Here is a 25,233-nt window from a genome sequence, read left to right as displayed (position 1 = left end):
GTGATTAACATAACAATAAAAAATCATCAAAAAAAAAAAATCCTGTCTTTCCTTCCAGGCTCAGTAATCACATGGTGAGGGAGCAGACTAGTCTGGCTGAAAAAGAATGGGCTGAAGACTAGGATTTGGCTTTCTGAACTTTGACTTTACAGTGTCAGAATGTGAGAGTGCACTTTTCAAAGACAGGAAGGATACATTTTTCAGGAGCGTCACCAATTAATTTGTAATTTAAATGACCAGCTATAATATGCAACCTCAGGTTAGAGTGGATGGAAGCATGTCAGAGAAAGAAGAGTTTGGAAGAATTGCTCAGTAACACATAGTGAAAAGAGAACAGTAAAAATGGCTTGAGATATATGTTAAATGTGTATGTGCAGACAAAGCATTTGGATAAAAGTATGTGCACACATAGGCATGTGCACTTGCAACATTAAGGCAATATATATCACTAGGAATTGACTGAACAGCACATAAGCCATGTTAAATAAAAGGCAAATGATTTTTCTTATGGAGGAGAACTAAGGGTGCCAATAAATACAGACTTCTTTTGGCCAACATATTTTGTAATTATCTTTCATTAGCATACTGGTTCCCCTGTTTTTATTAATATATCTCATCTCTTTCCTTCTTAACGTTTAGAAAAATTAACCATAAATGTATTTGCTTATTTGCAGTATGAAATAGACTGAAAGCTGCACAAAGGCAGGAATCATGTTAGTTTATTCATCTCTGCACACCTAGTACTTAGCCTATGGCCTGGCTTATGGTGGGTGTCCAATAAATATTTGCTGACTCTATGATACACATACACAATAAGCACGCAGCATTCTGTGTATTTTATGGTTATTATTTTTCATTTCACAACAATTAGTTCTGCTTATAAAGAAGGAGGGAACAGCTGTGCTGGTGCTTTCAGTGTAATATCAAGGTAGTCCATTTCCTTGGTTGCTTTCTTTACAGTTTGAGGCAGGGTAGCAGGGGTTAGGAAGTCAGCCATCCTGGGACCAGGTCCTTAGTCTGCCACCTACTGGTTGCTTAATAGTGGGCACATATTTTAACCTCTGTGCCTCCACTTCTTCATTTGTAAAATGGGTTAATAACAGTATTTGTCTCAATGGGAATATATCAAGAGTGAGGAGCTGTCCATATACAGTGCTTAGAAGAATGTCTGGAACACAGTAAGCTCTCAGTAAATATTAGATCTTGAAAAAGTATTGTTATTCTAGGAATTTACTCAATTGGGTTCGATTATACTACAGTGACATACACATGACCTTCAGTTCATCACAAGAGAAGTTTATTTCTCACTTACACTCCGTGCCCAACATGGGTCTGCAGGGAAACTCTGTCACTGACACACTGAGGATGCAAAATTATGGAAATGCCGTATCACTGCATATTTTCTTGATCACTACGGTGGAGGGAATGGAACATGACAGGTTGTTCATTGGCTCTTAAACTTTCTTCGGAAGTGACTCATTTTTGCTCACATTTTATTGACTAAGAGAAGTCACGTAGACATGGTTTATTTCAAAATGAATGGAGAAGTACGATCTCCAGTGTGTCCAGAGGAAGAGAAGATAACAATTTTTAATTATTAGTCTGCCAGTTAGTGTTTTTCTTCGATCTTGGTGGGATTAAAGAAGTCCTGACCTCAGTGATTACTACCAGTTCTTTAGCCGAGTAGAAATTCAGGTTCTCGTGGTATTTTATGTGTGTGTTTAGCAAAATATTCCTTTGTTCCTTTCACTCTTTTCTCAGTTCCATTGGATAATTTTTGTTACCAAGTAACCAATTAACAATACAGTCATGCTTTTCCAGGTAAATTCATTTTTCTCCCTAGCTTCTAAAGGTATCCATTCCTGGGAGGACGGGAGGGATCCCTTTTAAGGAAATGTAGTGTATTCTCATAAGTCTAAAATATATTTATCAAAAATTTCGTGGAGAAAAATTATGAATTTTTCTGAACTGAAGAAATTTCCTGAACTCTGTTTATGCTAAAATAACACCAAATTTAATTTAATGAATGCGATTACATTCATAGTAACATTCATTATCATAATACAACCTAACTGGCGATCTTCTCTGCATTCATTACGGGCTGTTGACCCACTCTTTTCTAGCAATTATGCACTGTCCATGTAAAACCACACTCATGAACAACATATACATGTGATACTCAGAGTTTCTATAATTCAGTCTTGAAAGGTAAAAACAAAGTTACAAGGGCTAAAATAAATAAATAAATGGAAATACATACAATATCACATTCACCCTCCGAGTTGACAGAGGTATCAGACATGACATTTTAACCGCTATAAACTGGCAAGTCCAAGCAGAACTTGAGTGCAGCATGACTTCCTATACAACTTTGGTGATGCTCACACAGGATCTCCTGTATGTGTTCACTTTGCTGCTCCCCAAGTGCAGGAAATCCAGGTTAGCCCTTGTTCATGGAAAGAAGTGTCTGGGCACCTAACTTAGGGTATTACATGAAACTCTCAGAGCATGCAAAATATACTGACCCAAAGAGGTGTATCACAGAGTACAATTTTTGATCATGCTTACAAATTATTACTAGCAGTCATTTCTGGAGTTATTCTGAAAAACTTATTGGAGTAGTTTCTTTGTTTTGTTTTGTTTTGTTTTCTGGAGTGGCTCGCAGGTTACAGAATAATATGGCACAGTATATGTACTTACACTGAAATTTTATTTTTTTATTTTTAATTTTTACGGAAGTATAGTTGATATACATGTTCCATTCATTTTAAGTGTACAACATAGAGATTCAGAAAGTCTGTACATTATGCTATGCTCACCACAAGTGTAGCTACCATCTGTCACCATAAAACAACTACAATACCATTGACCATATTCCCTAGGCCCTACCTATTATCCCCATGACTTACTCATTTCATAACTGGAAGCCTGTATCTCTCACTCCCCTTCACCCATCTTGCCCCAACGCCCTCCTCTCTGGCAACCATCATTTATTCTCTGTATTTATGGGTCTATCTTTGCTTTTTTATTTGCTTGCTTATTCATTTGTTTTTCAGATTCCACATAAAGTAAAATCATATGGCATTTGTCTTTCTCTGTTTGATTTACTTCACTTAACATAATACCCTCTGGGTCCATTATTGTTATCACAAATGGCAAAATCTCATTCTTTTTATGGCTGAGTAACATTTGGATGTGCGTGTGCGCACACACACACACACACACACACACACATACACATACACACACACACACACACTACATCTTCTTTATCCATTCATCTATCAATGGACACGGGTTGCTTCCTTATCTTGGTTAATGTAAATAATGTTGCAATAAACGTAGGAGTGCATATATCTTTTTGAATTACTGTTTTCATTTTCTTTGGGCAAATACCCAGCAGTGGAATTACTGGATCATATAGTATTTCTATTTTTAATTTTTGAGGCCCCTCCATACTCTTCCACAGTGGCTGCACCAGTTTGCATTCCCACCAACAGTACACGAGGGTTCCTTTTCCTCCACATTCTCACCAGCACTTGTTGTTTCTTATCTTTCAATGCTGACCACACTGACAGGTGTAAGGTGATATCTCACTGTAGTTTGCATTTTCCTGATGGTTAGTGATGTTGAACATCTTTACATGTATGTTGGCCATCTGTATGTCTTCTTTGGAAAAATGTCTATTCAGTTCCTCTGCCCATTTTTTAATTAGGTTATTTGTGGGTTTTGGTGTTGAGTTGTCTTAAGTTCTTATATATTTTGGTCAGTATACCCCTCATTGGATATCATTTGCAAATATCTTTTTCCATTCAGTAGGTTGCCTTTTCATTTTGTCAATGGATCCCTTTGCTATGCAAAAGCTTTTTATGTTGGTGTAATCCTAGTAGTTTATTTTTGCTTTTGTTTCCCTTGCCAAAGGAGACATATCTTAAAAAAAAAATGTTGCTAGGCCGATGTCAAAAAGCTTACTGTCTATGTTTTCTTCTAGGATTTTTATGGTTTTAGATCTCACACTGAGGACTTTAATCCATTTTGAGTTTATTTTTTGCGTATGGTATAGTAAAGTAGTCCAGTTTCATTACACTGAAATTTTAAATGGGAAGAGTGATAGAGGAACGATTTAAAGAGTCTACAGACTTGTATATTGATGAATTTCAGTGGGAATAGTGAAGAAAATATAAGTGAGAATAAGTAAATACTAGAAAATATCTTTAGCATGAAAAACATTGCCTAACATGGGATAAATGCTCAGTAAATATTTTTTGAATGAAAACATTAAAGAAGGAAAGAAGTGAGTAGGAGTTTGTAAAGAAAACAGAGTGATGATTTCCTAAATTGGTAACCTGAAACAGATGCCAAATATGTTGGTGTTAGAATATAAGCCTATTGTAGAGAGTGTTATGCTGAGCGAAATAAGTCAGTCGGAGAAAGACATGTATCATATGACCTCACTGATATGAGGAATTCTTAATCTCAGGAAACAAACTGAGGGTTGCTGGAGTGGTGGGGGGTGGGGGGGATGGGGTGGCTGGGTGATAGACACTGGGGAGGGTATGTGCTATGGTGAGCGCTGTGAATTGTGCAAGACTGTTGAATCACAGATCTATACTTCTGAAACAAATAATACATTATATGTTAAAGAAGAAGATAGCAGGAAGGGGAAAATGAAGGGGGGGGAATCGGAGGGGGAGAAGAACCATGAGAGACAATGGACTCTGAAAAACAAACTGAGGGTTCTAGAGGGGAGGGGGCTGGGCGGATGGGTTAGCCTGGTGATGGGTATTAGGGAGGGCACGTTCTGCGTGGAGCACTGGGTGTTATACGCAAACAATGAATCATGGAACACTACATCAAAAATTAATGATGTAATGTATGGTGATTAACAATAGTAATAAAAAAAGAATATAAGCCTATTGTAGTCATATCATTCTGCCAACAGAAGCACCTCTAACAACTCTTGACTTGCTGGTAAACAGTATTATCCATCAGAAAAAATGGGGACACAAGGAGAGAATGATTTATGTACTCTAACAGTATTTCTAAACATTTTTAGATCAGAAACTGTTTTGAGAAAAATTTTATTGAAACCATGGATCTCTTTTCCCAAAATACGTATATACATATCCCACAAAATTTTGCATACCATTTCAAGAGCTTTGTGGACACATAAAAGTGTGGACTAGTGATGAGTAAATTACCACATATTTCTTTTTAATAAAAGAAATACTAGATATGAGTAATATAGGAAAGTAGTTTTCAAAAAATTTCAAGAAAATAGGTACAAGTCTCATGACCAGAATTTCAACAAACAAAAAAATTCTAGTATTTATAAGAGGTTTTGAAAACATAATAGTGAAAATACAATAGAGAAAATGCCAACAAAAAAGAAACCAGTGTGAGTGAAAAACACATATTAAGGAAAAAGGAAAGTGAAGAGGAACACAAGTGCAAAGGAACAAACACAAAACTATGAGATAAATGTCGGAAAGACCAAAACCCAGAATGGGCGGAGGCATAGTCTACAAAACTCATTTAACTCCTCCATCAGGTTCCATCGTGGCAGGGAAGAGGCTTTCTTTCTTTGTTGACCTAGAAGGCCACTGTAGGTGCAAAGTAGTGCTTTACTTTTCCTACAAAGTACACACTTTGCCTGTGTAATCAACCTCTTAATGAGCTTCTAGTTCCGCTGTTCCTGGTCTCTGTCCTCTTTTATAACATCTGCGCTTTCCTGCGCCTTCCAGGAACATGGCTTCTTTCAGATTACACAAGGCCAGGGCCACAGAGATGCTTGGTCTGGCCTCTTGTTGAGTTTTCTTGGATCAGTATAATTTGCACATTTTTAGGGACTTCGCTTGTGTTAGGGTTTTCAGACTCATCAGAGGGGAACATCTATAGAACAAACCAGTCAATTTTTTCTAGTATCTATCATCTCGCAATAAGTGATTACATTTTAAGAAGGAAAGAAAGTGAGGGGGGAAAGGCCCCTTTTCTACTAGGGTTGAGGAAGGGAAGGGAAAAAAGTAACAGAGTGGTGGAGAAACTAGAAAGCTTCTTCCTGCCACACATTGGGGGATTTGCAAGAAGGACAAGGAAGGTGCTACTGGCACACTGCAGGTTCAGAGACACCATTGCCGTCACAGTCCAGGTAAAGGTTACCGACGGGATTGGCCTGTTGTCAGGCACTAACAGTAATTTTATAAGATCATCCAAAGAAAGCACAACTCTCAATACCTGCTGGTATTTCATCAATGCTCAGTGCCCACACTATCTTTAAACTAAAAAGAGTGAAATAAGCATGGTTTAAAAGGAACAGATAGTTCCTTAGAAGAGTTGATGTCTGTTCAAATATTAAAAACCCTAATATGATCCAAGACTGACTCTCAGTAATCTAAAATAATTTCTACATAAGTAATGGGAAAAATACCAGAAGAATAAATCAGAGAGCAAATATCCCAATTTTTCCAGCTTCCCCCTTCAACAAAATAAGAGCATGGATTTTAGATATAAAAGTTACAGGTAAATATTTTTCATTCTTACTTATACTTAAATTTTTATGTAAATCAATTAGTATATTACTTGTTAATTAACATAAGGACTTTTTTTAACTCTAAAACAGTCAAGGAGAAACATATTTTAAAATAGAACAAAACACAGAAAATGCACTTGAAATGAACAGGATATTGGATTTCAACATTAACAATAGTGATTCAAAAAAAAATAGATACGACAGAATCCAATTCTGCCAAATCACAATTTAAACAAGTTTATGATATTAGAGGGAAGAAGGACTTCCAGTGAGATGCAGCATTTACTCTGTCATTTATTCTTTGAACTTTGGTTAATGGCTGTTAGGTGCTTATGTCTCTCCAGGAGAGAAGGAAATAACTGGCTGTCAAAACTGAACACCCGTTCTCCTATGTGTCCTTTTCCCCTACAACAAACACAGAGAAAAGTGGTGCATTCCATATTATTCACTCCTGACACCATCCCCGACCTTGCTTGACCCATATGCAGTATTCTCTACCACAGCTGCCCAGAAACATAGCTTTTGCCTGAGCATTGGTACAGGAGGACTTTTCCAACTGAGATAGAAATTAACCCTAGGAATAAGGATCCAAGATCCTTCTTTATCCAGAGTTCTTTGGGGAACAGAGATAGTGGAGGAAAAGTGCGTTTTCATCATGAAAAGTAAATAAATATAAAGGAGGTATAGGATGCTGAATTTGGAAATTAAAAAAATTAATTTGTATAACTTCATCATCTGTGTGAGTATAGGCAATTTTACATATATATTGAAATCTCAGTAGGGTGAGGACATGTTCAAAACTGAACTTTATTTTGAGATAATTGTAGATTCACATACAATTTAAGAAATAATACATTGCCTGGTGATTCAGGGGCTTTTCTGGTTCCATACAAATTTTAGGGTGGTTTCACTCATATGTGAAACATAAGGAATAGTGCAGAGGACCACAGAGGAAGGGAAGGAAAACTGAATGGGAAGAAATCAGAGAGGAAGACAAACCATGAGAGACTCTGGACTCCAGGAACCAAACTGAGGGTTACAGAAGGGAGGGGAGGTGGGAGGCTGGGGTAACCGGGTGATGGGTATTAAGGAGGGCACCTGTGGTGATGAGCACTGGGTGTTATACACAACTAATGAATCATTGAACACTACATCAAAAACTAATGCTGGCTAACTGAATATAATTTTTAAAAAAATGAAATAAGACAGATCCCATGTCCATTTTACCTAGTTTCTGCCAATGGTAGCATCTTGTAGAACTACAGTACAATATTACAACCAGGATATTGATACAGTCGAGATACAGAATATTTCCATTTTCACAAGGATCCCTCATGTTGCTCTTTTATTGTCAACACCCACCCCATTCCTGACTCTCTTTTCCTAAAACCCCGGGAGACTCTAGTCTGTTCTTCATTTCTACACTTTTGTCATTTCAAGAATGTTACATAAATGGAATCATACTGTATGTAACTTTTGCGATGGATTTTTTCAATCAGCATAATTCTGTGAAGATTCATGTAGGTTGTTGTATGTATCAATAGTTTGTCTTACTTTCCTGCTGAGTAATAGTCCATGGTATGGATGTACCACATTTGTTTAACCATTTACCTATTGAAGGACATTTGGGTTGTTTCCAGTTTGGGGGTATTACAAATAAAGCTGCTATACACATTTGTGTACATGTTTTACTGTGACCATAAGTTTTCATTTTTCTAGGATAAGTGTCCACGAGTACAATTACTGGGTCAAATGATAATTGCATGTTTAATTTTTTAAGAAAACTGTTTTCCACCATAACTATTCTATTTTACATTCTTTCCAGCAAATAAATGAGTGATCCAGCTTCTCTGTATTTTTACCAGCATTTTGTGATGTCACTTTGTTTTATTTTAGCAATTGTGATAGGTGTACAGTAATATCTCATGTGGTTTTAATTTGCCTATTCCTAATGGATAATGTTACTGAACATCTTTTCATGTGTGTATTTGCCATCTGTATATCTTCTTCAGTGAAATGTCTCTTCATGTCTTACACCCATGTTCTATCTGTATACTTTGCTTTTTTTACTGTTGGGTTTTGAGAATTTTTCATATATTCTAGATTTTAGTTCTTTGTCACATAGGTGGTTTACAAATAGTTTCACCTCCTCTTTTCATCTTCTTAATATGTTCTTTTGTAGAGCAAATGTTTTTAATTTCTATTTAGTCTACTTATCAATTTTTTCCTTTCCAGGCTTGTGCTTTTGGTGTCAGGTCTACAAACTCTTTACCTAGCCCTGTACCAAAGATTTTTCTCCTTTACTTCCCCCAAATTTTTATAGTTTTACAATTATTTATGTTTCTGAACCATTTTGAGTTAATTTTTTTAAAGGTATGAGATTTAGGTCAGGGGTTTTTGTCTCTTTTTTTTTAATTTTTTTGGGGAGGGTGTTGTTTTTTTTCTTTTTGCCTATGGATGTTCAATTGCTCCAGTTCAGTTCATTGAAAAGATATCTTTCCTCCATTGAATTGGTTTTCAACCTTTGTCAAAATAAGTTGGTCATACTTGTGTGGGTTTATTTCTTGATTTCTCTGTTTCATTAATCTATGTCTGTCCTTTGGCCAGTATCACACAGTCTTAAACTATTAATGTCTTGAAATCAAGTAGACTGATTCCTCCCACTTTAACCTTCTATTATGTAAGTTTTAGAATAATCTTGTTCATATCTACCAAAAATCTTGCTGGAATTTTGATAGGTATTCTGTTAAACCTGTATATCAATTTGAGGAGAATTGATATTTTTACTATGTTGAATTTTCCAATCCATGAACATGGTATGGCTTTCCATTTTTTAAAAGATATTCTTCTATTTTTCATCATTATTCTGTAGTTTTCATTACACAAGTCCTATACATGTTTTTTTTTTTAGATTTATAACTAAGGATTTCTCTCTTTTTTTCTAAATTTAAATTTATTTTTCTTTCACTGTTCATGTGTTCATTGCTAGCATATAAAAACAAAATTGGTATTTGTGAGTTTATCCTGTAAACTTGTTACTCTTAGTCATTAGTTTCAGGGGTTTTTGATAGATTTTATGTGATTCTCTACATAAACAATAATGTCATCTGCAAATAGGGACAGTTTTATTTCTCCCTTTCCTATTCTGTATTCCCTTTCTTCTTTTTTGCTTTATTGCATTGGCTAAAAATTCCTGTAGTATGTTGTATAAGAGCTGTGAGAGCAGATATTTTGTATTTTTCACAGTTTTGGGAGAAAATCCTTCAGTCCTTCACCTTTAAGTATAATTTAGCTATAGGGTTTTTGTAGATGCTTTATCTAGTTGAGGAAATTTTCCTTTATTCCTGTTTTTCTGAAAATTTCTTTTCATGGATGCATGTTGAATTGTGTCAAATTCTTTCCCATATTGACTAATGTGATCATATGATTTTTCTTCTTTAGCTGTTAATGTGGTGGATTATATTAATTAATTTTCAGATACTGAACCAAACTTGCTTCCCTGGAATAAACTTCACTTGTCATTAATTAATTTTCAAATACTAAACCAAACTTGCTTCCCTGGAATAAACTTCACTTGTCATCATGTATAATTTTTATTATACATTGACTAATTCTATTTACTAATATTTTATTAAGGGTTTTTAGTCTATATTCATAAGGAATATTGGTCTGTAGTTTTCTTTCTTTGTACTGTTGTTTGGTTTTTACTTTGGTGTTATACTAACTATAAAATTAATTGAGAAATGTTTCCTTCTCTTTTTTCTAGGTGAAATCGTGTATAATTAGGGTCAGTTTTCTTTAAATATTTGATAGAATTTTCCAGTAAAACCACCTGGCCCTGGAGATTCTTTGAGGGCAGTTTTAAATGTATTAAATTTTCTTAATAGTTGCTGGTCTATTCATATTATCTATTTCATATTGAGTGAGCTGTGGTAGTTTGTACTCTTTGAGGAATCGGCCCATTTTGTTTAAGCTGTGAAATTTATGTGTATGGAGTATTTCATAGTATTTACTTATTATGCTTTTGATGTCTTCAGGGTCTGTAATTGTATACATTGTTTCATTGCAGATATTGGTAACTGTGTCTTCTCTCTTTTTCCTTTATCAGTTTTATTGGTATTTTTTAAGAATCAGCTCTTTGTTGTATTGACTTTTCTCTATTGTTTTTCTGTTTTGAATTTCATTGAGTCCTATTTTTATCTTTTAAGATTTTATTTATTTACCCAAAAGAGAGAGAGAGGGAGATCATGAGAGCAGAGGAGAGGGGTAGAGGGAGAAGCAGACTCCCCTTTGATCAGGGAGCCCAATGCAGGACTCCATCCCAGGACCCTGGGATCATGAGCTGAGCTAAAGGCAGACGCTTACCCGACTGAGCCACCCAGGCACCCAATTCCTACTTTTATCTTTATTATTTCCTTCCTCTGCTTGCTTTGCTCTTATTTTTCTATGTTCTCAAAGTGAGAGGTTAGGTTATTGATTTGAAATATTTCATCTTTTCTAATGTGTGTATTTGTACTATAAATTTTCCTATCGTTACTGTTTTAGCTCCTAGAAACTTTGATATTTTTTATTGTAATTTTTATTCAAGTCATTGTATTTTTTGTTTTCCCTTGAAAATTCTTTTTTGACTCATGGGTTATTTAGTAGTGTGTTGCTTTAGTTTCCAAGAGTTTAGAAAATTTTTTTTCTATTGCCTTTCTGTTATTGAGTTCTGTCTTTATTCCATTTTTGTAGAAGAGTACTCTGTATCATTTCAGTTCTTCTAAATTTGTTAGATGTGTGTTGTGGCCCAGCATATGGTCTATCTTGGTAATATATAAGTTCCATAGAGACTGAAAACAATTTGTATTCTGCCATTGTTAGTTGGAGTGTTCTAAATATGTTGGTTGGTGGTGGTATTGTGTTCTTCTATATCTTTGCTGATCTTCTAAGTGTTCTATCAATTGCTGAAAAGAATGTATATACAGACACTATAACTGTGTTTGTCTTTGTCTCTTTCAGTTTACCAGTTTTTGCTTGACTTGTTTTGCAACTCTGTTGTTTGGCACAAACACACTGGAATTGGTGTCTCATTGGTAGATTGGCCCATCTGCCATTACATAAGGTCCTTCTTTGTCTCTAGTAATTTTATTTTTTCTGTAGTATGTGATTATCTGATATTAATATAGCCATTCCTGCTTTCCTTTGATTAATGTTTGAATGATAGATCTTTTTTATTCTTTTATTTTCCACCTGCCTCTATTATTATATTTGAAGTTGGTTTCTTATAGACAGCATTCTTTTTAAAACATTATTTGTTTTATGTTTGTTATCCTTGTTTCTTATTGCTCTGTTTTTCCTGCCTTCCTGTGGATTACTTGAAAATTTTTTGGAATTCCATTTTGATTTATCCATAGTGTTTTTGAGTATATCTCTTTATACAGCTTTTTTTAGTGGTTGCCTTTTTAGTGGTTGTATATGTATTTTATCACAGTCTACTGGTGGTGTCATTTTACCAGTCCAAATGAAGTATAGAATCTTTACTTCCTTTACATCCCTTTACCCTCCCCCATTTATAGTATATCTGTCTTAAATATTACCTCTACACACACTTAGAACCACAACAGGCAGTGTTATAATTTTTGCTTCAATGGTAAAACATAATTTAAGACACTCAAGAAGAAAAGGAAAACCTATATATTTGCTCATATTTTGCTTATCATGTTCTTTTTTCCTTCCTGGTGTTCCAGTGTTCCTTTTATTGCTTTCTTTGTGTTTATAAGACTGCCTATAGCCATTTTTTAGACTAGCCCCAATGGCAACAAATATTTTATTTTTCTTCATCTGAAAAGTCTTTATTTTTTATTCCTGAAGGGTATTTTCACTGGTTGCAGGAAACTGAGTTGACAGTTCTTTTTTTCAGCACATAAAAATACCTGACCATTTCTTCTGGCCACCATAGCTTTTGATGTAAAATATGCTGTCATTCTAAGTGTTTGATATCTGTAGATGAGGTGTCATTTTTCTCTGGCTGTTTTGTAGATTTTTTCTTTATTCTTTGTTTTCAGATGTTTAATCATGATGTGTCTTGGCATAAATTTCTTCAGGTTTATTATGTATGGAGTTTAGTCAGCTTCTTTAAATCTATACATTATGCTTTGGGGCCAGATTTGGGAAGTATTCAGCCATTATTTTTTAGGGCATATTTCATCCCTGCGCTCTTTCCTCTCTCCTTCCAGAACTCCAGTGACCCAAATATGTTAGATGTTATAATCCATAGATCCCTGAGGCTTTGTTCATTTTTTTCAGTCCATTTTCTCTGTTATGCAGATTGGGCAATATTTATTGCTGTATCTGCCATTTAACTAATTTTTTCTTCTGTACCTTCAATTCTGCTGTTGAGCCCATCCACTGAGTTTTTTTTTTTTTTTTTTTTTTTTTTGGTTATTATATTTGTCAGTTCTAAAATACTTACTTGGTACTTTTTTACATCTTCTAATTTTTTGCTGAGTGAGACTTTTTCTTTCTTTCCTGTGGCTTGCTATTTTTTTATTTGCCCCAAACGTGTTCATAAGTGCTTAGTGAAGCATTTTTAAAATCACACATGGTTTAGAATCTTTGCCAGAACATCCTGTCATCTCAGTTGTTAGCATCTACGGATGACTTTTTATATTCTGTTTGAGATCTTCCAGGTTCTTGGTATGACAGGTAACTTTGGATTGAAGCAGGATATTTTCTTATTCTTCTCTGAGATCTTTGTATCTTATTTAAACCTTCTATTTTAGTTGACTTTCTCTGACATTGCTCCATAGGAGAAACAGGAAAGCACTGCATTTTTACCGCCATGTGGAGGTAGAAATCTAGTTTCCCACTTGGACTCTGCTGACATCCAGAGAGTAATTACTGCTTGGCCAGAGTGGGAGTTCCAGCTCTTGTGTGGTGTCCACTAGTGGGGGTGGCCTCATTGGTGTTGATCAATGGTGAAAGTCCTAACTCTCTACTAGGCCTCCCCTGATAGCACCACAGTGGGTAGGGAGAAGGATACCTCATTACTGTCTAGCTGGAGTAGGGGAGGGGGTGGATTCCAGGCCCTCCACATGGTCTCCACTGACTTCATGAGGGTGGGATACCTTGTTACCAGTCAACAAGATGAAAGTACTGTTTCCCTATTTGACCTTCTCTGATACCACCCTGGTGAGGATGTTAGGGTACAGCATTACACCTTGATTAGGATCTGATGTAGGCTTCCCATTCATACTTTCTGGTGTGAGCAGGTGGGTCCACAGTTTCTCTGTGGTGATGGCTGGAGTACAATAGTTGTCCACAAGTTTTCTGTCTTGCTGGGCTGCACCTTTCTCGGTTCTTTGGCTAGAGAAACTGGGCTTTTGTTGGGGGATTTTTTTTTTCTACACCCATTAGTCTATCTGGGTTGCTAGCCTCTTTGCTTCAAAGTCTAGGATATATTAGGCAAAAAGATAACTCTGGGAATGCCATTATGTTGTTTCTTAGGCCCTGGGGTTGTTAGCCAGTCTGCCTTCTGCTTTCTGCCTCTCAGAGTCTTGTTATGTTTGTCTTACATATAGTGTCCAGATTTTCTCAGCCATACTTAATAGGAGGAATATAGAAAAGTATGCATATAGTTAGAAATTTTAGATAACATTAGATCTGTCTCTCCTGGTGAATTCAAAACTTAATTTTAACATACTGTTAAGGAAAACCTTTGTAACGAGATTTTAGCAGGGTCTTCCTTAAACCACTAGGATTAATTTGTATTTGTAAGGAGAGAAGTCCTATTTTATTTCATTTTATTTATTTATTTATTTATTTATTTATTTTTAGAAAGAGAGAGAACATGAATGAGGGCTTGGGGGAAGAGGCGGAGGGAGAGGGAGAGAGAGAATCTTAAGCAGGCTCCATGCCCAGCATGAAGCCCAAGGCAGGGCTTGATCGCACAACCCTGAGATCATGAGCTGAGCTGAAATCAAGAGTCGGACACTTAACCGAGATACCCAGGTGCCCCAGAAATTATCCTATTTTAAATTAGTGACAACATTTACAACCATTATTCTTAGGTAATCTTATTTTGACAGAAAAATAAAGTTATAATAATTATGATGTGTAGAAAAATAAGTATATTCAAATATACTTCAAATGCTTATAATTTTAATGCTCTCATATATATCTTACCTTGTTATATTCTTTTACAATTAAGTGATGGAAAACAAAATTGTATAGTCATAAAATCCAAAATGTTTTTCGAAAGTAAATTATTGTTCTCAATGACTATACATGTCTATATATCTCCAGAGTACCAAATTGGTATAATTAATTCATTGAATATTTATTTAAAACATTGTGTAAAAAATAGTATGTTCTGTCATTGCACTAGAAATATAATGATGAGCAAAACATACACAGTTCCTGCTTTAATCAAATGTGCTATTCTTTTACAATAAAATAGCAAAATAAAAATGAAATCAAATCTTCTATGAAAGCATTTTATGTGTTTTTATGAATAGTGCTGCTCAGAAAAATTAGAATATTATCTCTTGAATATGTTACTCCAAATACTGTAGATAGAGAAAAACAGACGTCTCAAACAGTGGCATTTATCACCAACGTTTATTGAAATTAAATTGAAAACAAAAATTATATCATGAAACATTCCATTGATATACAATGAACAGATTTCAGTAGATTCTGAAATATCTCGTGGATTTTAATACCAGTTTAGAGCGCAGCATAGTTTAGACAATGTTACTCCATGAAAGCCATGATTGTTAATGGTTTATATTAGCTGAAAGCGGTAAAATCATCCAAGGACTCTCTTAGTGTTAGAATAATAATTTACCAAGATAATTACCACATACTGGAATTTTTTGCAGCTCTAATTCAGTATTATTAATAATGGATAAAATTGCACTTTTCTCAGGTTGCTTTGGGCAGCAGGGAATTATTTCAATGAATATTTCAGCACATTATTTTAATCATTGTTCCACCAAATCCAACTGGGCAATATTTTATGGTTCTTAATTCAGTCTACTAAGAAACCGTGGTCATTAAATTGCAAACTATTTGTAGTGAGGTCTATCCTATGATTTACAAGCCTTGTTAAAAACAGTGTAAAAGAATGAAAACTGTGCCATTAATACTTGTAATTTGATGCTGCATTTGTTACTAAACTCCCCATGATTAATGTTTTCAGTAGAAAGAAGAACATTGTAGAGAAAGCAGAACTGAGTATTACTGGGCTTAAAATATGAGGATGTTACTATTTTAAGTTTTAGTCATTTGTACAGGAAATATGTATGTAAACATAATTGTAAAAGATAAAGATCTCCAAAATCATCTTAATTTTCCTTTGAGACCAAGGAAATAAAGCTTTAATGTGGTGTAAAAAAAAATATATTTCCCATTTTACATTGTTATTAATAGTGATGACTGTTTATTTCCTCATTCCTAGCCAACTGCATGATTTCTGGCGTTTGGATTACTGGGAAGATGATCTTCGCCGAAGGAGACGGTTTGTTCGTAATGCGTTTGGTTCCACTCACGCTGAAGCCCTCCTCAAAGCTGCAGTAGAGTATGGTCAGTACCAGCGCCTCTTACACAAAAATACTCCAGATAGGCCATAACTCTGTGGTTGGTAATTCATTTTTTTCACTAACACTTAAAATTCTCCATGTTGTAAGTCAGAAATGCTGTGTTCTGCTTCATCCTTCAGTATCACGTAGGTGACACTTCATCAACCTAGTTCTTTGCCCATGGTGTATGTTAGACCTTTCAGATTCCTAATAGAGTAAAAGACTCTGTATAACTGATTGTTACCTAACATCCACCTCATACTGCCTAAAACAAGAGTAAAGTGAGTTTCTTTTTCAGTGTCTTTCGAACTTTGGTGACCAAGACACAGGTATAAAAAATATGTACGATTATAATTGCACACTCAGACTTAAATATTTTTATGTGTAATTTGTATATGTGTACACACACTCGTGTATACTGTGTGAATATACATAATACATGAAATATATATGCACATACGTGTGCTGTTTGTCTTTATATATATATGCACATAATTGTGTATTGAACTGAAACAAATGCCTTATTAATAATCTCATTACATGACATTCTCTATTTTATTACTAGTCTATTCTTTTCAGTCTAAAAAAATAAAATTAAAATAAATCCTGCTACAATATGTCCATTTAAGTTCCCAGTCCTCCATTGGGTTGCAAATAAAGTTTAAAAAAGACCATCTCACATTAAAGATATCATCAACTATCACACTACAGTAGAACTAACCCTAATTTGTCTTTTAAAAACTGTATAACAAATAGAAAACATCAAAATATTTTTGTAATTTAATAAAAAATACTACTATTTTTATTAAATTAATACTTGCTGTCTACCAAGAAGTATAAATAGGACTATTTTGTCCCATTTTTAAGTGCTCTAACAAGTTTAAGTGTGATTTACCATCTCAAAATTTTACAAACTCTATACACTCAGAAAATACCATTAATGAATACTGTTTATACATTTTTGTTATTAGCCACTTTTATTCTTACAATTACTTTTGTTATTATTAGGTTAATTTTCATTTACTTGAGTGTGATAAGTGAGCCATCTGTTTTAAAATTTACCATAGTTTATAACATTCATAACTATTCATGTTCTTGATGGATTAAACAGAGAAAATACTTAATCCTGATAAAAAGAAGATGTGCAAAGCTGTTAAAATTTGTTGTGCAAATAGTCTGTGAATTGATATAACTTAGTAAGAGTCAAACATAGTTAAATAAATACACCATTATTTCATATGAAGCTATTATGCCTAAGATAAAAGTTACAACATAACTTTATATGGTAAAAGTAACTAACAGAAAGATTATACTGGAAAGAAAACTTATAGTTGACCAGTACTATAGGGGATTTCTTTAATCAACAAGAGAGATCACCAAAGGGATTTTTAGCCCCTAAGGATTTAAACTTAACCTGAGGTATTATAATTATGCTTAAAATGAGGTATTATCTTTATGCTCTGTAGAAGAGATTTTTAGAAATACCTACTTCAAGTGGCATGCTTTGTAATACAAACTTAAAATTTTTTAAACTTCATTTCGTATACCCAATAATTTAGACTTTTTTACCAACTCATCCTATTTGAATTCATCCCATTTGAAAATAGAAACATCTAGAGACAATTTGTAACAGAGTTAGGCTAAATTGATACTATTGGTAATAATGAGTTGCCAAGGGTTTAATTATATAGGATCCACATTTTACTACATTCAGCATTCTATAGGTTGCTTTTAAAGAGTCTCTTAGAAAAAAAACTTTTGGTTCTCTATAAAAGTGGAAACTTTGTTTAATTTATAAAATATCTCTATTATTAAAGCATTGTTAAAGCCTATCAGAAACACATTTTAAAATCTTTTACCTTAAAATCTTTTAAGACGTCTGATAGGTTATGGTAACATAGTAACTATTGTTAATGAACCTAAACTGAAAATAGTAGTCTAATTTTGAAATAGATGGAAAATGTAAGTGATCCTAAATATCCTCTGTGTGTGGTATAAGAGTATTTTAAAATATGTAGCAGTTTATGAATTTTAAATACTGAATCATCATCAGTATTCACAACTTACTATCTCTCTTGAGTTGGGGTCTTTGATAGAAGGAAACAGGGGTATGTTTTTATTTTATTCATATCTAGAACAAAGACCACGTGTATGCCATAAAATATTCAGGAAAGCTATATGGTACCCATGCCAGAGTTATTATCACATCATTGTCAGGATTAAGGTCATGTGATGGAAGACAAAGGAGAACTAAAACAATTCTACCTCCAAAAACAATTTAAGAGCATACTCCTTCAACCTTCATCACAGTTCCCATCAGTGGACTTTTGGAACCATGCAAACAGTAGGTAGGGAGTAAACTATGGAGGATTGTCAAGAGTGAGTGGGAAAGTACTCCCTGGTGTGATCTGTTCATAGAAATAGAAGGAGGTGGGGCACCTGAGTGGCTTAGTCAGTTAAGTGTCCAACACTTGATTTCAGCTCAGGTTATGATCTCGGGGGTTATGAGATCAAGCCCCACATGGGGCTCCATTCTCAGCGGGGAGTCTGCTTGAGATTCTCTCTGCCTCTGCCCCTCCCTCCTTCCATCTCTCTCTCTCTCAAATAAGTAAATAAATCTTAAAAAAAAAAAAAGAAATAGAAGGAGGAATTACAAACTGCTAAGAGAAAAACGTGATATTGAATCATCCTCCAAACTCTTAATATGCCTCCTAACCCATATATAAAGTATTTCTTCAGAAGAAATAGGAAATAAATATCAGTAATTATTTCAAAGCACTTTATCCAATAAAAATAATTGTTGAAAACCTTAATTGAAAACACATTTTGTATATTTTAAATAAAGCTTTTGTATTCACATATTGCTAAAACATTCATATAAAAGTCAAAACTTCAGCCCATCATCTGGCCACTCTGCCTGCCTTTGCACATTTAAATGTGTTTAAGTATCTTAGAGTCTAGCAGTGGGTAGACTAATACCCAAATGATTGAATGATTGGGTTTGTGTAGACATAGAAAAAGTATATTTTTTGTATAAACCTTCACATTTTGAGAGGGCTTCTAGGACAAATTGAAATTCAATGTGTTCCTTCTTCTATGTTAAATAATTATACTATTTCAATTTCCCTATGCATTCTATCTTGAAAGTTAAGCATTAAATGCACAGAAACTCTGCTATAATCTCTGGTCAAAAAAATTTTTGTATTCCTCTACATTGTGGCAACAAAATTCTTTTAGGAATGGAAGGATATTTTATGAGTGGAACTTTCAGTATGGCTAGAGTGTTTGAATCAGTGATCAGAGTTTTCAGAATTTTAAACAGGTTGTACAAGCTGAGGAAATAACCTTCAATTACTTCAATAGGGAATACTTACATGGCCATCAGAGCAGTCCCTGGATTTGAATACTGGTCAGGTCTCTCTGTTCATTCCTGGTATACTCAGTTTCAAGACTCTGAGCCTGGACTCATGTAATAGAACTGAAACTGAACTAGCAGACTTAATATTTTATTTAAAATTTTTAGAATCACTTGATTTTTTCCTAAATTCAAACATTTCGATTAAATTGTAGTTAAACTTTCATGGGATGGGCAAAAATATTTAGCCATAATTTGGACATTCTTTTCAGACAATTTATGTGGAGCCACAAAGCAAATATCTTAACAGGGCTTTCTTTTATTTGAGCAAATAATCAAATCGGATATATTTTCAAGAAGACAAAAAGGACAATAATTTTGTTTCATACTGACTTTGGAAAGCTTTCCCTCCGATTTCATTATAAAAACTTTTAGTTGACCTTTTTCTGTTAGAAAACATCCTTAATACTGATGGAGTTTTTCATGCTTCTTAGTAATGCTAATGAGTTGAATAATTTATGAGGTTGTCATGTGCAAAAGATTTGGTGTGATTTGATATACTTTCAGCCTTGGTGTTGGAATGTGATTAATAAAAACCTAGAGGCATGTGATTTTTTTTCCTGATGTTTAATGTTCTAATTTTGTATGTATTAAGTATGTTATTTAGGTGTTTTCTAATAGTAAAATTTCATATAAGTGCAAATTTAATTGATGACTAGGAATTTTACAGACCATAAGGAAGAATATAAGGAAAATGTTTTAAAACTCATAAATACATCTTCTGACTTGCAGGATTTTCTTCTTCAGGGCAAATTAGCTAATGAGGAAATGATTGAAAAGGGAGGTTTTGTATATTTATATGTTTAAATAAAACCTCGACTGGTCAACTCGTAGTATATTTCTGGTGCTTAAAGATGATGCTGTCAAAGGATAGTGCAAAATCTTAATAAGTTCGGTTGTCTTTGTTGACTGTCAATTATCATTTAGGACTCTGTTTCCCTTGCATAAAATTATAGTGGAACAATGTTTCATCAAAGCCTAAGATCGCAAGCTCCCCCATGTCTGTGATCAAAGACATCATCTTAAATAGGTCTGATCAGGCATTGCAGAAGAGGGCAGGCTGCTTCAGCTGGAAGAAAAAAAAACATGGAGCAAAGATGACAAAGTTAATCAGTCATTTCTTTGGCAATAAATAATAAGATATGCTGAGAACTGCAAATGAGAACATCCTTAGGTTCCTCAGAGATGTGTCTGCTTAACACCTGATTTATCTAAGCTTGTGAAGCCATCAAGACATGACCTTGATGAATAAAAAGCAGCTCTGTAATGAATCTGGAATTAAATTAGTTTTGATGGTATATGCATGGCTACTGTAATGTGCTACTTGCAGAAATAAGGAAAGCGCTGAGAATAAAAAATTCTAATGCATCTATAAAAATTGTTGAGAAAAAAGCGAATTATCTGACTTCGTTTTAAGAGTTTATAATTATTATCATATTTGAGAAATATGATTTGGTTTTTTTACTAAATAGCCTATTGTTTGTCTTTTGTAGAAACACTAGCAAACATCTTACTGTTCATTGAATACTCCATTTTAATTGGTATATTATTAATTGACTCTCCATACCTGGAAGGAACTAGGTGATCTGATTATAGTTAAAATAATTCACTGAAAAGTGAATGATGTGAACTCTTTGAAAAGAGAGGGAGAAAAAGAAATGCAGGGGACCACTCTTTTTGGTGCCACTGTCATATTTTAATATCATAACATTGTCTTCGTCCTTTGTTCTTTTTCTTTTTTTAAGATTTTTTTCTTTATTTATTGGTTTGAGAGAGAGAGCGAGTGAAAGCAGAACAGGGGAGAGGGCCAGAGGGAGAGGGAGAAGCAAACTCCCCACTGAGCAGGGACCCTGAGATCATGACCTGAGTCCAAGGCAGACGCTTAACTGACTGAGCCACCAGGCGCTTCTTCACCCTTTGGTTCTTATAGTCTCTTAAAATAATTAAAACAGATTATATAAATACTAAGTTATAAGGTATGCTTATCAAATGCATTTTACAGACTATATAGCATTTTTGTATCAACAAATTGTTCTAACAACTCCCTGTTTTGTGTTGAAGATTCATATGGTAGGCTTTAAACGGATTCAGAAAAATCAAATAACTTTATTAATTTAAGAGCATTCACTGAATATCTTCTACATGCCACACATGTGCTAGATGCTGGCTTCAGAGTTTGAGACAGTTTCTACCTTCTAAGTGCACATAGTGCAGTGCGGTGCTTTGTAACAAGAGGTGGAGGTGCACATGTGTTACCAGCATCTACTGAACAGAGACTGCTGCTAAAATATCCTGTCATGCACAGGACAGTTTCCACAGAACAATGACAACAACAGAAATCCAGCCCTAAATGTCACTAGTCCCGGGGTCGAAAAATCCTGGTCTACTGGAGAGAAATAGTTATCATAGAGGTAGTAGTTCATAAAGGAGCACAGTGAGAGTGGGAGAGTCTGGTGGGTTGGAGTAGACTTCATAGAAGTAATTACTTAGAAACTGTCTTGAGAGATTAGGAATTTACCAGATGAGCCAGGAATGGTGGTAGTAACAGAAATTACCAAGACATGAAGCCATAAAAGAGCTTAACTTATTCCTTTGAATGGCCTCAATATTTTACATTTTGTGATAGGCCACTTTGTAAAGATTTCAGAAAATACTTGACTTTGGATGTGTCATAATCTGAGATATAAACCATTTGAAAACAGGAAATGTTTTCTATTTCTATTTCTATTTATTCCATTTAGAGTATCCACATTAATTCAATTCTATGTATTTAGTTGCTGGGTTTTTTTCACTGCTTTTTTTTATTTAATTTGATAATTGATTACTTTCAAGGTATACATACAGTATTTTAGCCACATCTTTTCATCATTTTCAGTAATAGCATTGAAGGATGGGATTCCTACGAAATAGGTTTTACAGATATGGTATTTTCAAATTCTGAAATGTATTTTTTATGTCTGCACTTTATTTCCACTTAGAGCATCGAAGGCTGTTTAAGATAGGGAGCTGACAAAATTATATTACTGCTGAGTGGCATAGAACTGTTCATAATCTTACTTATATTCTTTTAGACTCATTTTTCATAAAGTATATGCACAGTTGCATTTAGAAATAGTTACAATGCACTATGATAAATATTTTTATTGAAATGTATTAAAATGCTATCTGAGCTCACTGAAGGGGTTTGCCTAACTGAAGAAATAAATTTTAGCTGGACTTGAAAGGGTGAATGGAGATCTTCCCAAGCCAGTAGGTGAGATGGTGGCCATGTGGAGCAAGGGACCACACAACACAACATAATGTGTCCGGGGAATGCAAGATGGTGGCGTGTGATGGAACACAGGATGGTATGGGGAAATGGTACAAAATGAGGCTAAAAGGCCTGTTGGAGGCCATATTGTACAAGGATTTGTCAATAGACAAACGGATTTTTATCTGAGAAAATGACAGACCCAGAGAAGTTAGGTGATATGCTAACTAGTAAGTGGTAGAGAGAACAAAAACTCAATCTCAGTACCCTTCTCTTACTATATAGTGTGTTACTGTCAGTACACTTGGAATTTTCTTAACTGCAGGAGCATTATTGAGCTTTTCCCCGCTTTAAAGTTTACCTGTTAAATTTTGGCTTACTCTTGTAGCCTATAGAGACATACAATCCATAAAGACATATCAGTACGCACTATAGTACAGTAGTATCATTTACAGCATGCACTTCCTGTGTCATTTACAAAAATGTATTTTAAAATGTTCTGAGTGTTTTTAAAAGTGCTTTAAATAACCTATATCAGCCCCACCTCTTAGCTATTCCATTTTTTTATAATTAGAAAGCAATTTTTATTAATTAATAGTTTTTTCTTCCATGTCTCTGAGCCAGTTGCTTATCTAACCGAAATATCTCCTATTCCCATTTCCCAGGGTTTTAAAGTAAATTTTCCACACCAAAGTGTGTAACAGGCTTTTCAAAGAAAAACCAAGCATCATTCCCCAGGTTGATGCCACCCAGTGCCAGGGAAAGCGTGCCCACCCTCTCCTCTAAGTTGCCTGAATCATCTTTTCTTTAATTCCCAGTATTGCCAGAACTTTCTTCCAGGCTACTACTCATCTGCCATCTACTCCTCCTGACTCATGATGCAAGGTTTCTTTAATTCTTTTTTCTTTCTTTCTTCCTTCCTTTCTTCCTTCCTTCTTTCCTTCCTGAAGAGAAACATGCTCATTGTAGAAAATCTAGAAAATGCCAGAAAAGCACAGAATGAGGATAAAAGCCACTATAGAACCATGTAAATTAGCTGTCTTTGCTGTTTTCGATGGACTTTATTTCATACTACTCTTTTTCTAAGCGCATTTTAACATAGGAGCCAAACGCTATGCTGTGTACTCAAATAATCACAAAGATGAATAATGCATCATCTCTGCTCTGTATGATATTTAGAGGGTTCCAAACTGCCCCAAGTTTTCTATATGTTTTAGCACTTTTTCCCACAAGTAAAGTGTGCCATGTGATTTTTAATATAATAAAATCCTAGTTCAAATATTTAAAAATTACCCTAACTTCATGGCTAATCAAAACGCTACCAAGTAATATCCCGTCTAAAATGCACAGGGATTCCACATTTATCATCATGTATATTCTTAAAATAATGGTTTATCAAATTTCCTTTAAAAAGCACAGAATGCAGTTTTCTACATTCACTCCATTAAGAAGCTTATTAAGTTAGCATTTTATACTTATATAGTGCTGCACTTAAATTCAATAATATTTTCTTGCACCTTTTTAATTGCATTTTTTTCAGTTTAAAAATGCTGTTTGAGAATATCCCCTTTGTTGGCCTGCTCTAAGAAATATTGCTTACATATGAATATTTTGAATTAGGAATAAATGAAATTCCATTTTTGCTGTCAGAACCAAATTGTAAAAATGCATTGCATGTCTTGGAAAATCAGTATACTCTATTAGCAGGCCTGTCAATATAAAAAGTGCATTCCATTTCCACCTCTTGCTCTAATAACCTTTTCTGTGTTACTCTGAGGCAGTTCACATAATCAGAGTATATTGTCAGCTTACTGGAGTTGGGGAAGCATGAAATGAAAATCACGTTAATATTGATCCAATTCTTTTACTTGCAAGTGTCCTTGATGTCCTTTTCCACTGAGCAATAACTGTTGATGTTAGGCAGCCATTTTCTTATTTTATTTCTTATAGTCCAGTAAATCGTTTACAAGCATAACTAATCTGAATAAGAATTTACCGCTTAGAATAATTTCTACGAACACTTTATCTTAATTAATGCCCATACTGCTAATTGTACACTTTACCACTGAATATTTTCCTCGAGCTTTCCAGAGAACAGCCTACCTGCAGATATAATGTTTGTCTAGTTTGAAACAAACAAAAGTCTATGCATGTTCTTCATTGGTAAACACACAAAGGATGCTACACTCTAATTTTATGTGATAATAAGGTTGTGCTAAAATGGACCATAAGTAACATCAGTTATTGATTAAGGCAAGGATTACTATTTCTGAATCAAATTCATTATAAATTTGAAGCTGGTATCTTGGGTTTTTAGTTTTTTGGTAGTTTAGATAGTATCTCTTTTGGATTATTCAATATATTATCAGTCAACAAAAATGAAGTGGGAACCACCGTTAAATCTAATGCATTCAGACTAAAGTACCCACTACTAAGAAAGGAGGAATTTGGTGTCTGAACTGTCCAGATTTCTTAT

The 25,233-nt window shown here is 34.5% G+C and overlaps 1 protein-coding gene across 14 annotated transcripts in view; it reads left to right on the top strand.

Moving 5' to 3' along the window:
- Positions 1 to 25,233, top strand: part of NBEA (neurobeachin) — a 680,715-nt gene that overhangs the window by 430,194 nt on the left and 225,288 nt on the right. For all 14 annotated transcript variants that reach the window (XM_027588285.2, XM_027588293.2, XM_027588287.2 and 11 more), the window contains one exon: positions 15,972 to 16,096. In XM_027588285.2, the coding sequence (XP_027444086.1) occupies positions 15,972 to 16,096 (125 nt within the window). The remainder of the gene's footprint in view (positions 1 to 15,971; positions 16,097 to 25,233) is intronic.

The sequence above is a fragment of the Zalophus californianus genome, chromosome 3 (genome assembly GCF_009762305.2).
Source record: "Zalophus californianus isolate mZalCal1 chromosome 3, mZalCal1.pri.v2, whole genome shotgun sequence".
Lineage (NCBI taxonomy): Eukaryota > Metazoa > Chordata > Mammalia > Carnivora > Otariidae > Zalophus > Zalophus californianus.
The sequence above is the reverse complement of the archived record's forward strand: the minus strand, read 5'-3'. Positions and strand labels throughout refer to the sequence as shown.